The sequence below is a fragment of the Medicago sativa genome, chromosome 8, assembly GCF_051527215.1.
Source record: "Medicago sativa cultivar Bolivia chromosome 8, Bolivia_mono, whole genome shotgun sequence".
Taxonomy (NCBI): Eukaryota; Viridiplantae; Streptophyta; class Magnoliopsida; order Fabales; family Fabaceae; genus Medicago; species Medicago sativa.
In genome coordinates, this window is record NC_140756.1 from 30,519,591 (window position 1) to 30,534,368 (window position 14,778).

General features: G+C 29.8%; 1 protein-coding gene and 1 long non-coding RNA gene across 5 annotated transcripts; one reads left to right on the forward strand and one right to left on the reverse strand.

Annotated features, from left to right (window-relative positions):
- Positions 1-5,166: 5,166 nt before the first annotated feature.
- LOC146898311 (uncharacterized) lies at positions 5,167-5,632 on the reverse strand. The gene is made up of 2 exons (XR_015023056.1): positions 5,496-5,632; positions 5,167-5,384 (listed from the first exon to the last, which is right to left on the reverse strand). It is a non-coding gene; the product is annotated as an uncharacterized LOC146898311 (long non-coding RNA).
- A 4,750-nt stretch (positions 5,633-10,382) lies between these two features.
- LOC146898312 (protein LATERAL ROOT PRIMORDIUM 1-like) lies at positions 10,383-14,504 on the forward strand. 4 transcript variants are annotated; one of them, XM_085734613.1, is made up of 3 exons: positions 10,383-11,381; positions 11,914-12,224; positions 14,235-14,504. In XM_085734613.1, exons 1-2 carry the CDS (start codon positions 10,703-10,705, stop codon positions 12,210-12,212), a joined length of 978 nt encoding a protein of 325 aa, XP_085590739.1. In that variant the 5' UTR covers positions 10,383-10,702; the 3' UTR covers positions 12,213-12,224; positions 14,235-14,504. The 4 variants fall into 4 exon arrangements, with proteins under 4 accessions (XP_085590739.1, XP_085590740.1, XP_085590741.1 ...); XM_085734614.1 differs by having other exon boundaries at positions 10,406-11,381; positions 14,115-14,326; XM_085734615.1 differs by lacking the exon at positions 14,235-14,504 and adding an exon at positions 13,616-14,027 and having other exon boundaries at positions 10,406-11,381.
- Positions 14,505-14,778: the final 274 nt, after the last annotated feature.

The window sequence follows — 14,778 nt, forward strand, 5'->3', positions numbered from 1 at the left end:
TCAACCTAAAAATATGGCATATTAATTAGAAATTTTACGATATAATTTTAATCACACAACAACCTAGATAACACATCCAAACTCATTTAGTAATAAGTTACCCAAATATAATATTTAACTAGTTTAATTGTTAAATAGGGTGTTATTTTTGGTTTTCCAAACCGTTGTATTTACATTTTCAAATTCTATTTTGAAATAGAATATCTATCAAAGTTATATTAGGTTGAGTCACAACCAGATCGCTCTCTTTGAGATGTTTCGTGGCACTGTCCAAAATTGTGCAAGACAAACTATCAACCACACCGTCTTCAGGATAAAACAAGTTCAGCTACAAATGTATGATTAACTACTACACAATAGAAAACCGTTCGAGATTTACACCTCCAATATGGTACTAAGATCACTCTTTGATACTGAAACCACTTTAGTATGGAATTGTGACCACACTTTTATGGTGCTAAGACCACTCAAATATGGTGTTATCACAATTCTAACCTTTAAGTTCTCCAAAATATCAATATGGCACTACGACCACTCAAATATGGTGATACCACAATTTTGACTTTTTAACTTATCCAAAACTAGGAAAAATATCGAAAGAATATGTACTATTAAGATCATTCTTAATTTTGATGGGACATTATTACTCAAAAAAGGGAATATGATCTTAAAAGTACTTTTTATCCCGAATAGACATAAATATCGAAGGGACTATGCTCTTAAGACCATTCTTAATTATGAAGGGACATTATACCGAATATGAACTAAGGTCTTAAGAACACGCTTAATTCCAAAGGGACACAAAAAGAAGATAAAGAGAAGAATAACTCATTAATACAAGCTGACGAGAGAAGAAAGAAAGAGTTCTCGAAAACTCAATTGAACTTTTTGGTATGATTTTTGACTTGAGTGGAGTCCTCTATTTATCGAGAATAAATGGCATACAAGTCCCTCATTAAGTCGAAGTGAACTCAGTTTTGTTCGGTAAGAAATCTGAAAATTCTGCTTCTTTCTTTTTTTACGTGAATTGCAATTTCATATCTCTAATGCCAACAACTTTAACAATGTTATAATATTCTAACAACACTTTCTTATTTCCAGCAGTATTATATGTTTTAGAACATAGCATAATCGTTAACAAACATGGCGCGATGTGGTAATGTTTATCCACCATTCACTTAATTCACCAGCTAGACTGGTTTAATTAGTCATATTAGTGAATTTCTTTTTAGCTAGACTAGACAACAGAGCATCAATTTACTTGTTCATATACTTGCAGAACATATGATCTGGTTTCTCAAAATTGTATTAAAATTAAATTGTGAACCAATGCTATTTTTTATGGTGGTTACTGATTTTAATTTAGGATCATTCTGGGGTTCCTATTCTGTTGGGAGTTAGAGTTACTTATTCACAGTGTGGTTCTTATTTTTGAAAATAAATTTCAAACAAATTCAAAGTCACATATGTGAATTTCTTAGTGTTGTTGTTATAACAATAAGCACTTCATCGAGTTCAATATAAATGTGTATTTCAATAGCCTTTTTTTATCATTCTTGTATTTAGGGACTATAAAATTCGAGTTAGTAATTTCTTCGATTGACATGGCAAAAAAAATGTTTAAAATTGTTAGTTTTGGTTTTCCAAATTGTTGTATTTGGATTTCCAAATTCTATTTTGAAACAGAATATCTACCGAATTTGTTTCTAGATTGAGTCACGACTAGGTCTCTCTTTTTAAGATGTTTCGTGACACTGCCAAAAATTATACAAGATAGACTATCAACCACACCGCCTCCAGGATAAAACAATCCAAGCTACAACTGTGCAGTTAACTACTGCACTATTGAAAACCGTTTGAGATTTACACCTCCACTATGATACTAAGATCACTCTTTAATACTAAAACCACTCTAATATGGTATTGTGAACACTCTATTATGGTGCTAAAACCACTCAAATATGGTGCTATCATCATTATAACCTTTTTGTTCGCCAAAATATCAATATGGTACTGCGACCACTCAATTATGGCGATACCACAATTCTGACTTTTTAACTTCTCCAAAAGTAGAAAAAATATTGAAAGACTATATATTATTACGAACATTCTTAATTCTGACAGGACATTATTATTCCAAAAAGGGAGTATGATCTTAAAAGTATTATTTATCCCGAATGGACATAAATTATCGAAGAGACATTAGACATTCTTGATATGGGTGGGACATTCATGTTTGAAAGTACTCTTTATCCCATGTATAAGTGGGACATTAGACATTTCTGTTTTTCCTACTAATCACTATACACATGACTAAATCGATTCAAATCCCCCATTAACTTGGGATACTTGAGGTTTACCATAAAACGACCTTTTGGCCTCAACTTAATAATTACAAAAAATGACCGATGATATTCTACAAAATTGAGATTACAAGTAGGATTAGACACTATATATATATTCCAATGAATGAAGAAGATGATTTTAGCAATCAGAAACTTAACCAATCGGTAGAATCAACAAAAAAAAAATTTAATTCAATTAAAATTGTTCTCTTATGCTTTTGGTTGAGAAATTTGATATAAAATCAATGAAAAATCGAACGTATTTGGATGACTGAGGAAAGGAACTCTAGGAGATAGAAAACACACTACAAATTTTCAGCCTTTGGGGTTTGGTTAAAACCTAAATAATTATGATGTTTACCTTAAATATTGTTTAATTTTGTGTTTTGTCACATATGCGAGCAGCCCTCACTGCATATGCAATGCTATCTAAAATATGTTGTTCACTGAATATATCATTCACATTTACAAATTGATATTGTCGTATGTGCGTCGTGACACATAACTCAGGATCCATCCTTTACTACTCGCACATGTGGGCTTGCACTGTTTCCTATACTATGTATCCATGAATGATCACGCCATTTCTATGCTTAAACATGTGAGCTGTATGCCTCACATATTCGTCAAATGCAGAAATCATTTTTTCTCATTATATTTTCGTTTCACACTCAAAACATATCCTCCTCAAATATGCGAGGAACACCAGACTTGGTTTCCTCACGCTCTGTGTTCGCTCGCACATGCAAGTTGTTCCTCCAACATATATTAGGAACTCTATATTGTTTATTAGTGAGGAGAAGTTCATCCTCATTACTAAAAAGCAAATTGGGGATGTGTCAAGCTTCCATTGGTTGGCTTCATATTTTTGTATCAAATCTTCATATTTTGGTGAAGGATCTTCAAATTCTTTGCACAAGATATTTATATATGAGATCTTTATATTTTTGGCATGAATCAGCTCCAATTCTCCTTTCTTTTGCTCAAAGACTCAATCTATCAAATATTCATTCCTAAAATATAATAATATGCAAATGAAGTAAAATAGCTCTAAAAGGAAATAATATTAAAATAAAATAAACTTAAATCTAAATAAAACGAAACTAAATAATATATAAAAATAGACTAAATATTGATTCATCAGCTTGCACTGTTTCCTATACTATGTATCCATGACTCGAATGATCACGTCATTTCTATGCTTAAACATGTGAGCTGTATGCCTCACATATTCGTCAAATGCAGAAATCATTTTTTCTCATTATATTTTCGTTTCACACTCAAAACATATCCTCCTCAAATATGTGAGGAACACCAGACTTGGTTTCCTCACGCTCTGTGTTCGCTCGCACATGCAAGTTGTTCCTCCAACATATATTAGGAACTCTATATTGTTTATTAGTGAGGAGAAGTTCATTGTCATTACTAAAACATGCAAATAGTGTCTATGGTTGAATAAGTTCTTAAAGAATTTCAATTTTGTTCGAGAAAAATATGTTACTTGATGAATAATTTTTAGGCTATGATAAATGTAAAAATAATTTTTGTATTTTTCAAACTTGTTACATTACAATGCGATTGTGGATTTGTTTATCATTTGATCGAGCTCAAATTATGACAGAAGGTTCAAAACATGTGGATTTTTATTTTCGAAAGTTGGACCGGCAAAGGCAAAATGAGGCTTGCAATGAGAGTTATCAACTCACATAATATCAGCAAAACTATGTAATTTTATTATATTATTTTCATTTGTAGGCATTTTTGCTATGTCTTTTGATAGACTGTTGGTCCGGTTTGTGCACCATGTTGAGACTCTTTTATACCATTATTAAGCTATAATAGATATTTATTTTTCTTGAAAGTCCTATGAATTTTTCTCTTGCTTTGAACATTTTTTTCACATTAAAACTCATTTTTCCCTTTGTATTAGATATGTTTCATTTACTGCTATATATATATATATATATATATATATATATATATATATATATATATATATCTTTGTCGCTGGTCATAAATTATTATTTATTCTGAAGGAAACAAACTCTTATAAGTTGAGATTTTTTTTTCTACTGACATATTGATTTATTGTTGTGTTAATTTGTTAGTTCCCATCACTAACAAACTACATATATGTCTAATATACTGCATAAAATAAGAAATAGTTATGAAAACCCACTTTTAAGACACACTTTTAGACACCATATTTACCGTTGAATGTATTTATACGGCGAAGAATGCTCTTTTTTTGACCAATTTGTTTTTAAAAAAATTAAATTCTAGAGAAGTATTTTTAGAACATAAACATAATGTATATATCATTAACCATTTATTGTACATATATCTTATTATAATTAAAGAAAGCTAAAAAAAAAAAAAGAGAAGTCAACAATCCATAATACTAACAATTAACACATACAAACACAATAGAAAAACGATGTCTCCAATATCAAATGAATATCTTGTTTTGGAATGCTCATGGTTTGATCCCCCTAGTTTTTTTTTTTCAACCCTTTTCTTTAGAGACGTATCATGCTTTCGTTTATTAGGTTTTGTTAGTTTAATTGGGTTTTGACATTTATCCCCCCAATTTATGTATGATTTTTTTAAATACATTTATGACTTAAAGAAAAAAACATATATCTCATTAATTACATTGAGTATGTCATTAACCACTAAAATGAGAGTCATTAACTAATTATTTTAAATAAATATAAAATAATAGAATTACATGATTTTATGAAATGCAATAGTTTTGTCATAAAACATGACACTTTTACAATAATAACCTCATTTTTTATGTTTTATTTATTAAAGCGGATCATTTTAATTGTGTACTAAATTATTCTCAATAACTTCTAAGAGCGAATAAATGTAATTTTAAATACAATTATTCGCTTTTAGAAATACCATACAAGCAATTTTGAACTTAATCGCTAATATAGACACATTTACAAAGTATCCCTAGGCACCTTGGATATTCAGGAGGGTCACACCGATATCTGCGACAATCTTGATCAGAATCACATATAGTAACCGCTTTGATGACAAATAAAAAAAAATATTGTTAGTAACATGCAATGAAACATTGAGTATCAAATTAAGAGGGGTTTGTTTTTTTTTTTTTTTTTTTTGCAATAATAAACTTACCATTGGTTACAATGGTGAGCATAAAAAGATAAATAATCATAGCAAAAACAAACTTGATAATTTCACCCATATCGTTTATTTGTTTGTATGTAGAAATATAAATATGCATGATCACTTTATAGTATGAAAAGTCTCGTTCTTCCAATTATAATTATTATTATTTATCTCTTGATGGTCTTTATTAGTTATTCATTATTACTATTTTTATTCATCTTTTACCCTTTCATGATAGACAAGACACAAACCCTGATTATTGTAAGCAATTATATGTGTTGTGATAATTTTGAATATTATTTAATTGCGTGCTTTGTGAAATTATTGTCAACATACAATCAAACTCGTGAAGGTGGGAGAACACAAAAAATGTGGGTTTGAATTATATTTACAATTTAAAAGTTTTGTCTTTTAAATCAAGTTATGAAAGATCTTGTGTGTAAATATTTCTTAACAGATTCTTTTAAATATGGGTCATGTTAACCAGTGCCTCCGGGGCACTGGTTAAGGAAGTCAAAAGAGGAAATTTTAAATTAAAAAAACATACTTTTTCAGCTTTTAATGCACTGATTACACATCTCTCAATGCAAATCCTACTATATTTGACCCTTAACCAGTGTCCCCGGGTACTGGTTAACATTTCCCTTTAAATATTTATGGTCTTTATCGAATCATTTACTTATTTTAGTATTCTAACCAATGGCCTAAGGGCATTCATTAGTATTCTCCTTATAAATATTGGGTCATGTTAACTTGTGCCCTTAGGGCACAAGTTAAGGAGCTTAAAATGAAAATTAAAAATAAATTTTGTATTGAAAGTGAGTAATGATATTTTGACAACCATTTGATGACAACTTTTGTGACAACCTTACTTTCCTTTCTTCTCATTGGTCAAAAACAATAGAGAGAGAAAAAGGAAGAGAGAGGATAAGTACATCATGTGAGTATGAGAGAGAAAGTTGTACAAAAGTTGTCATAAAATGGTTGTACAAATATCATTTCTCATTGAAAGTATAACTTTTGCAACTTTAAAGCATTGAATGCACAAGTTCCAAGAAAAACTTTCTACATTTGATTTCTTAACTTATGCTATAAGGGCACAAGTTAACATTTTCCATAAATATTATATCAAATTCTGCTATTAGTCATCATAAAAATGTTGCATATTTACGTTCCTATAAAAAGTTTAAGCATGAAGTTTTAAAATATGTTAAATTTAAATTAATTTAATTATCCTTAAACTCTAAATTTTTCAATGAATTTTTCCATGCATGTTAGACCTTATTAAAAATCCTTTTCAAAAAAAACTAATATGAAATGAATTAAATATAAATTTTTTAACTTCAAAATTTTAAGATAAAAATAATGAATATTTGAATCTAGAAATAATATTTTAAGCTCATATTTTACAAAAAGAATTTTTCATATAATGTTTTAAATATCAGTCAGTTTTCCAAGAGACCACTTGGTTGGAAGTTTGCTTCTCAATCATGTGGTATCTTGTTCGATACTTGTCACCAAGAAGAAGTAACAAAAAAAAAAAACATCTATGAAAAAAATCATTCAAAAATATAAAAATGTAAAGATAATTAAACAAATTGAAATTTAATAAAGATTAAAACTTTATGCTTAAAATTTTTGTAGGATTCAACATTTTACCTTTTTTACGAGGATTGAAAACAAATTTTGATATATTTATAAGGATCAAAACTTATTTAATCAAATACACTAAATATAATTTTTTTAAGAAATTAAACTAACTTATCCAATTAAATTGACATGAGAGAGAATTGAATTCAAAATCTTGAAAAGGAATACACTCAAAATATTAATTATTATCAATAATATTTTTTCTTCTAAATATGAATATTTTCTTTGGATTAAATTTGAGCCTTGAGTGGTCTGAGATACGCCTGACTATAACACATTATTATTGATCCAGTTGGGTGAAGTGTGGTGAAACATGAAAGTAGGGGCCATTGGCCAACTTTCATTCATCTTTAGCCGTAGTTTTGTCATAGGGTTATAGGTCTTAGGGGCTAAAGGCTATCCCTATTTATTTCCAATGACCATTTGCAATGGTTGTGTTGAATCTGACATTCAACAGGCAAAAGCATTGCAATGGTGTGTTTAATGTGTGTTGAATGAAGACATGGATGAGAGAGATGATGAACCCATTTAACACAATTGAAACCTGCACCGGATGCCACGCGGCGCTGCTTCATTGGCCAAAACCTGGCGCGTGTAGCACACGCGCCGACAAGGAGCGTGAGTGTGCAGAGGACGGAGAGAGAAAACGAATTCTGTGGGAAGGAGGGACAGGTGGTGCAACATGATTGGCTGTTTCAATTTTTAATCTTCTTAATGCTTTGGACTCAATTATTTCGTTGCAAATAATTTTTTTATTTTTTTATTTTTTTACTAAAATTCGTAATTTTTTTTCTCTACAAATAGAGACTTGGATCATTTCATTTGGATACATAAACAAAAACCAAGTTTTTCACTCTCTTAATCTTATTATTTGTGTGTCGCGTGCTTAGTTTGTTGTATTACATTTTAAGTTAAGAAAATAAAAATAAATTATTTTACGAAATTTTGTTTTTCCATTTTAAACTAAAAAATAAATTGTTAATTGTATTACTTTAATTTAATTATAATCGATAATTATAATTTTATGTAATTATAAAAACAAAAATTAAATAAGAATAAGAAATAAAAAGTGGTGGGGTAGGGTGTTGAATGAAAACCATTGGAGAGTAAAAATTGAATGGGTGTTGAATTAAGAGAGAGAAGATGATGTGGAGTGTTGGAAATTGAAAAAGTTGGTGTTGAATGGTGTTGAATGAGAGTAACCATTGTACATGGTCTAAAAGGTAAATCTATGAGGCTAATAGGGTTAGGTTAGGTTAGAATGTCATCATTACCTACGTATAGAGTCTAGTAAACTCTACAGCAGGATCTAATCTAGATTAGAGTATGGTCCCCCATTTGCTCTACTTCAGTATCCGGAAATTATTTGATGATGCTTGCCAAATCGATAAAAGAACTACCCATTTTTTTTTTTAGATGTGTTAAAAGTGTTTTTTAAATGTTGAAAATAAATCTAATTCTTTAAAACTATTTTTTGGTATTTTAAAGAAAATAAAATCAATTTTAAAGGCTAAAAACAATTTTAAGTGAAGGTACTATTTGTAACTTTTAATTTTTTATCCCTCAACCGAAAAAGGCGGAAGCAAGAAGGCTAAAAGAAGTGATAGAATCTTAATTTAACGACATGGATGTTTTTGACAGCATATACAAAGAGCAGATTATATAGACAATAAAAAATCAACAACCTTCTCTCTCAAAAAAAAAACAAAAAATCAACAACCTTTTTCGACACCATAGATCTTCGTAAAGAAATTCTAAACCGGCATGCATTCCAAAACAATTAAAAAGCATTAAAAAATTTAACTTATACTCTTAACCGTATTAAAGTACGGTGGTCGACAACATTTGATGTTCATTTATCATTCCTCCTATCTAAAATAGATTCTGGCATAAGAATTTGTCATTTGCACTATTTTTCCGCATGTACAAATTTGTACATATACTAAATAGCAGTACCTTGTACAACCCTCACTAAATACAATTAAATTTCCTACATGCAGATACATTAATAATACTCGTGTTATTGCTGCTTTTCCTTATTCAATTTCCAACTAAAACAAACATAAGACAATGGTGAATCTTCTTCCACAATGAGTTCAAAATCAAAACGTGCAAGAAACTGCCAAACATCAATTCCACTATCAGACTCCACTTATAGGCAGCACTAAAAAGCTCTAATGCTCTTATTATGAAGTATTTATTAGTAGAATAACTTTTTGAGAAAATTTCAGGGTTTTAAATGCATTAATAAAATTAAATAAGGGTTTTTTTTTTCCTTCGTTTTTTTTTCTTTTCTAAAACTGTTTTTCTTGACAAATGTTATTCTCCATTAGAATGGAAACGGATCCTCTCAAGTTATTGAAGAGTATGTACAACCTTAGCCACATAATTGTTGTATTAAATCGAGTCAAAATCATAAGAAATAGTTGAATGATGGAGATTTACACCACTTCCTCCGATTAAAAATCCACGAGAGAGAATCCCAATCCGTGTTAGATCACCTCCTTGATAAATTCAGTGTAACATTGTTTAAGCGATTCCTATAAGATATCATCACTTAAAAAAAAAAACCATTCAATATTTACTCCAAAACACATGTTCAGACCTAAGATATTTTTTTTACAAGTCCATAATAGTTTTATACTAAATTATTAAAAAAAATCAAAACAAATGCTAGTGTTATAAAGATATACATCAAAGAACCACACCACATATAATACTTTGTCAAATTAATCATTGCCATTTTCAATTTAAAATTTCTACTTTTGAATTCTTATCGTGTGTCATTAGAACACAAGTTAATAATTTTTTTAGTTTTTAAAAAGTTAAAGATACAAAATGATTAATTAAATTCACCTTTTTCATTGGAGGAAGTAACTAAAATACTCATATTTTAAAACAACCTGTTGTATTGATAAGGGGTATAGTTGAAAAAATAATAATAAATGTATCTAAAATTTATAGATAATCTTTTATTTAAAGACAAACACTTTTGTAAATAGTCTTTTAATTATAAACAAAGGAAGTACACAAATGTTTTCAAACTTACTTTTCATATTTGAAAACAAATTTGTATATTCAAATTTTTTTTTTATAAATAATCTTATAATTAAAAACATATAAAGTATATTATGCCTTGTATATTATCCCTTGACTAGTATATAAAATAGTTAATTGTGTCACTTAATATCAGCCGAGAGATTGTGTCTACAAATAACACAACTTTATTTTTTTAGGGAAAATAACACAACTTTATGAAAATCACCCAATAATAAATAGCAAGTCCCAATAATAAATAGCTGCTCTTCTTTGAAAAACCAAAGAAAGAATATGTAAGTGGAGATTGAGTGTCAGAATTCAAACCTGTAGCAGTGGTGCCTTTCTGTTCCAAAATCTCCCTATTCTATTCTCAATGCTACTCCCCTAAACAAAACAATACATAACCAAATCACAATCACACACACATTTTTCATCAAATAAAAAAAATTCTTAATCCCATCCTCTCTTTACATTACATTCTCCCAATAAATAAACAAAACCAAAACCAAAACCTTGTTGCAAAAATGAACATGTTAGGCCTAAGAGACTTGGTTCTAATAGCTCAAACTCCTTCATCACTTCACAACCAACAAAACCAAACCATTTCATCAGATCACAATCCAAACCTTCCCTTACCTTCATCATCAGCCTTAAGTGTTGGTCTTGGAATTTTCCCACTCCTAACCACCACTCACCCTCATCATCAAAACCCTAACAATAACAATGAGAATATTCATCAAGACTCAAATTTTTGGAACCTCAAGATGTGCCAACCACAACAAGTAATGATGATGAATTCATCAAGAAAAAGAGTTGAAGAAGAAGAAGATGATGTAAGAAACAAAAACTTGATGATGAGTTGTGAGGAAAATGGTGAGTTTAGGGTTTGTCAAGATTGTGGAAATAGAGCTAAGAAAGATTGTAGCTATAAAAGATGCAGGACTTGTTGTAAAGGTCGTGGTTTTGATTGTAGTACTCACGTGAAGAGCACGTGGATACCGGCTTCGATGAGGCGGGACCGGAGTATAATGGTGGCTGAAGGTGGTGACAGTGATGGTGGTGCTTCTTCTGGTACCAAGAGGCAGAGAATTTTGATTTCATCATCACAGAATAATGCTGGTGCTAACTCTCATAGTTCTAGTTCTAATGCTGCCACTAGAACAAGAAGTTTAAGCTTAGATATAACTAGCTCTTGTCACCAAGGTACTTTCACTTTTTGTTCCATGATTAAATAATCATATTAATTGAATGTTTACAAAACTTTTTTTTATGGCCGAGACCTATGAAACACGGACACCAGACACGACACGAACACGAACATACCGACACGGATAATGATTTACAGAAATGGCATAATCCAGTGTAATCATAGGTGTCGTGTCGGTATCGGTGTTGGTCATCGACGTGTGTCCGACACCAGGACACCTCTGAGACTAAATTGATTGATATTCTTTAGCTTAAACTAATTTTGTTATTTCATAAATTTAAGGGATTAAATTGATGACTTTAACAATACAATTCAAGAACTAAAATACCTATTTACTCACTTTTTTTAATGAATCATTGTTACTTTATAAACTAGGTTGTAGTATTTAAATGCAAATTGTGTATATCCTAAGTTTGGTTAATAGAAAAATGCCCCGGAGGCATGGTCGTCACTCGTCAGAGAGGTAGACACAATTGGCTGAACTCTGATTAAACATCGTGTGTTCTCATGTTTGTTTGTGAATTGCAGATCCTGGTTTCAAGCAGACTTTGCCTCGCTATGTTCGCGCGCCTGCTGTTTTCAAGTGCCATAGAGTATCTGCTGTTGGCAATGGTGAAGATGAACTTGCTTACTTGGCTACTGTGAATATAAGTGGCCATGTATTCAAAGGGTTTCTCTATGATCAAGGTGTTGATGACAAAAATGAAACAATGCCTTGTGTTTCAGAATTGCAACTTGGAAGTAATGGAAGTGGAAAGAGTAATAGAGAATGTTCTTCTTCTGCAATTGAGGTTCAAACTAATGCTTACCCTGCCTCTGCTTGTTGAGATTGCTTTAAGGTAATGTTCTGATATCTACTTAGACCCTTTTGTTGTACTTGTATTGTTATAATGATAATTTGGTTTTAGAAAATAAAATTGGATTTTTACAGTATTTTGTTTGTTGATTATTTGACTCTACTTGAAATTGTATTCTAATTAAGGTGTGTTATTTGAACAACCATTTGTATGATAACTCCTGAAACAACTATATATTTGCAAACAAAAATAGGTATTGACACGAAAACCAAAATAATAGAGAGAAAATAAAATCATAATGTGAAAATGAGCGAGAAAATTGTCACAAAAACTATTACAAAGCGATTATACAAAAATCATTTCTCTTTATCATTTTACCATTAGAAAAGGCTGTCAATATATCAACTAATTGAGCTATTGACACCTTGTTGCATTTTTTGGATTCATAAGATCATTTGTTTGTTTTATTACACTAAATTTATGCATTTGTTTGTTTGTTTCATAAGAATAAAGAATAGTGATCACTTTAAAAATGTCACCTTCAATCAAAAAAGGACAACTAGACAAACATTGCACGTGCACTTTTTTAATGTCATTAGTGTGTGAAACATTTCAAAACCACACATCATCAACTGTGTGTTAGGTTGTTGAATCTGATTCAGCAAGAGTTCGGTGCCTAATTTTTCAATTCCTTAGGTTGATTAGTTTATTGAGTATACCATTAAATTAGTTATTGACTTCATGAATATATTAAAAAAAGTATCAAACTCTTTAAAAAAAAAATCATATTATTAGTCATTGAAAGAATATGCTAGGTACTAATTTGATGCTAGTAAGTGGATAAACTTGGGTCAAATTAACAGTAGGTTGTTAAAATATAGGGGTTTAATTGATAGTAAATAGTTAAATACACGGACTAACTTGATAGTTTAATACAGTCACAAATCTTTTTTAAATACTCGTAATTTCGTAGATCTATTTAAAAGTGTCTAATTAAGGCGGAGACTAATTTAGTGGTTTACTTTTTTGTCTATGTATACTTGTGTCAATTTATGGTTTTTTTTTTGTTAACCCCTTCCAAAGTAAGTTTTCTATGTTACCAAATTTTGTGGTTGTTTTGAAATTCAAATTCTTTATAATTTTATCTAAAGTTTGTATTTTTATGTTGATTTGTTATGTTTACACAATTCTATCTAAACTTGACGAATTGTTCGTTTTAGCCATTCACATAATTTTTAATATAAACAAGTTGATTTTTTTTTCCTTATGTTTTCATTGATTAAGTTTGGCTAGAATTGTGTAAACATGTCTCCTCATTTCATCACATTTATTTTCTTGCTTCTCCTCATCAAGCTTTGGACCACTCTTTCCTTAGAAACTAGGACATTTTCAAGAGAATGTCACATCTCATAGCTGTAATAATTTTCTTTCAGCCATTAATTTCTATAGCTCAATAATAACTAGCAACATGACTTTAGGTAACTGCTGAAGCTCTTTCTTTTGCTTTCATTATACATTTTACCAAATCGGATCGTTGGATTGAAAATATGCCCGTTTTTGACATATTCACTCATTGAGGACGGTTATGAACCATGATGGTTGAATAAAAATTGTAGAGTTCAAATTTCAATATAGATTTTGATTTTTTTAAAATAAATATATCAAACTTAAAATTTAAATCGTCTGAACTTGATCCAAGAACCATATTTGTTTTAGATGAGTCTAAAAATTGACCGGAGAGAATATGGTCCACATTTTGCCCATTACATATTATTGTAGCTACCCTAATGTTTAGGTAACAACTTTTAAATTCAGTTTTTTTTTTTTTAACTCACATTATTTTCATTTTATATAGATTTGTGTAGGAAATAAAGAAAATAATGTTCTAATGACAATTAATAAATTTATTTTTTTTCTTCTGATGTCAGGTAGATCTTTCTCCGGTTATGCATGGAAATCCAATGGTTCTTGTGTTATAGATTTGTGTAGGAAATAAAGAAAATAATGTTCTAATGACAATTAATAAATTTATTTTTTTTCTTCTGATGTCAGGTAGATCTTTCTCCGGTTATGCATGGAAATCCAATGGTTCTTGTGTTATTTTGTAAATTCTCTACTATAAATTGAAGTTCAATTTCTTCAAACTTTCATTAGATTAAGAACTTTAGATATCGATGTCATGAAATTTTATATTTAATGTTTTTTAGGGAATTTATATTTAATGTTAAATTGAAGTTTACTTTCATCATTGGGCTTTAGACGGGTAATTTTTAAGGACAACAATTTAGATTCAAACATAATGAATACTTGTATAAATTAGGATCTTGTTTTTTTTTTTTACTAAGCTCCTGTTTGTTTCTGTTGCAAGCTTAACGTGCGTTTTCTCTAAAACTATAAAATGCAGCTTCTTCATTTTCACGTTAAATCTATCTTGGGAGGCGAAAAATACCACTATTCCAAACAAACTATAAATAAATTAAGATCTTTTTAACGAGTGCTTTGGACATTTAAACATTTTAAAATAAACAATTATTTCTTTTTAATAAAACATTTTTATTTTAAACTTAACTAATAATTGGACATTAGTTAGCATAAC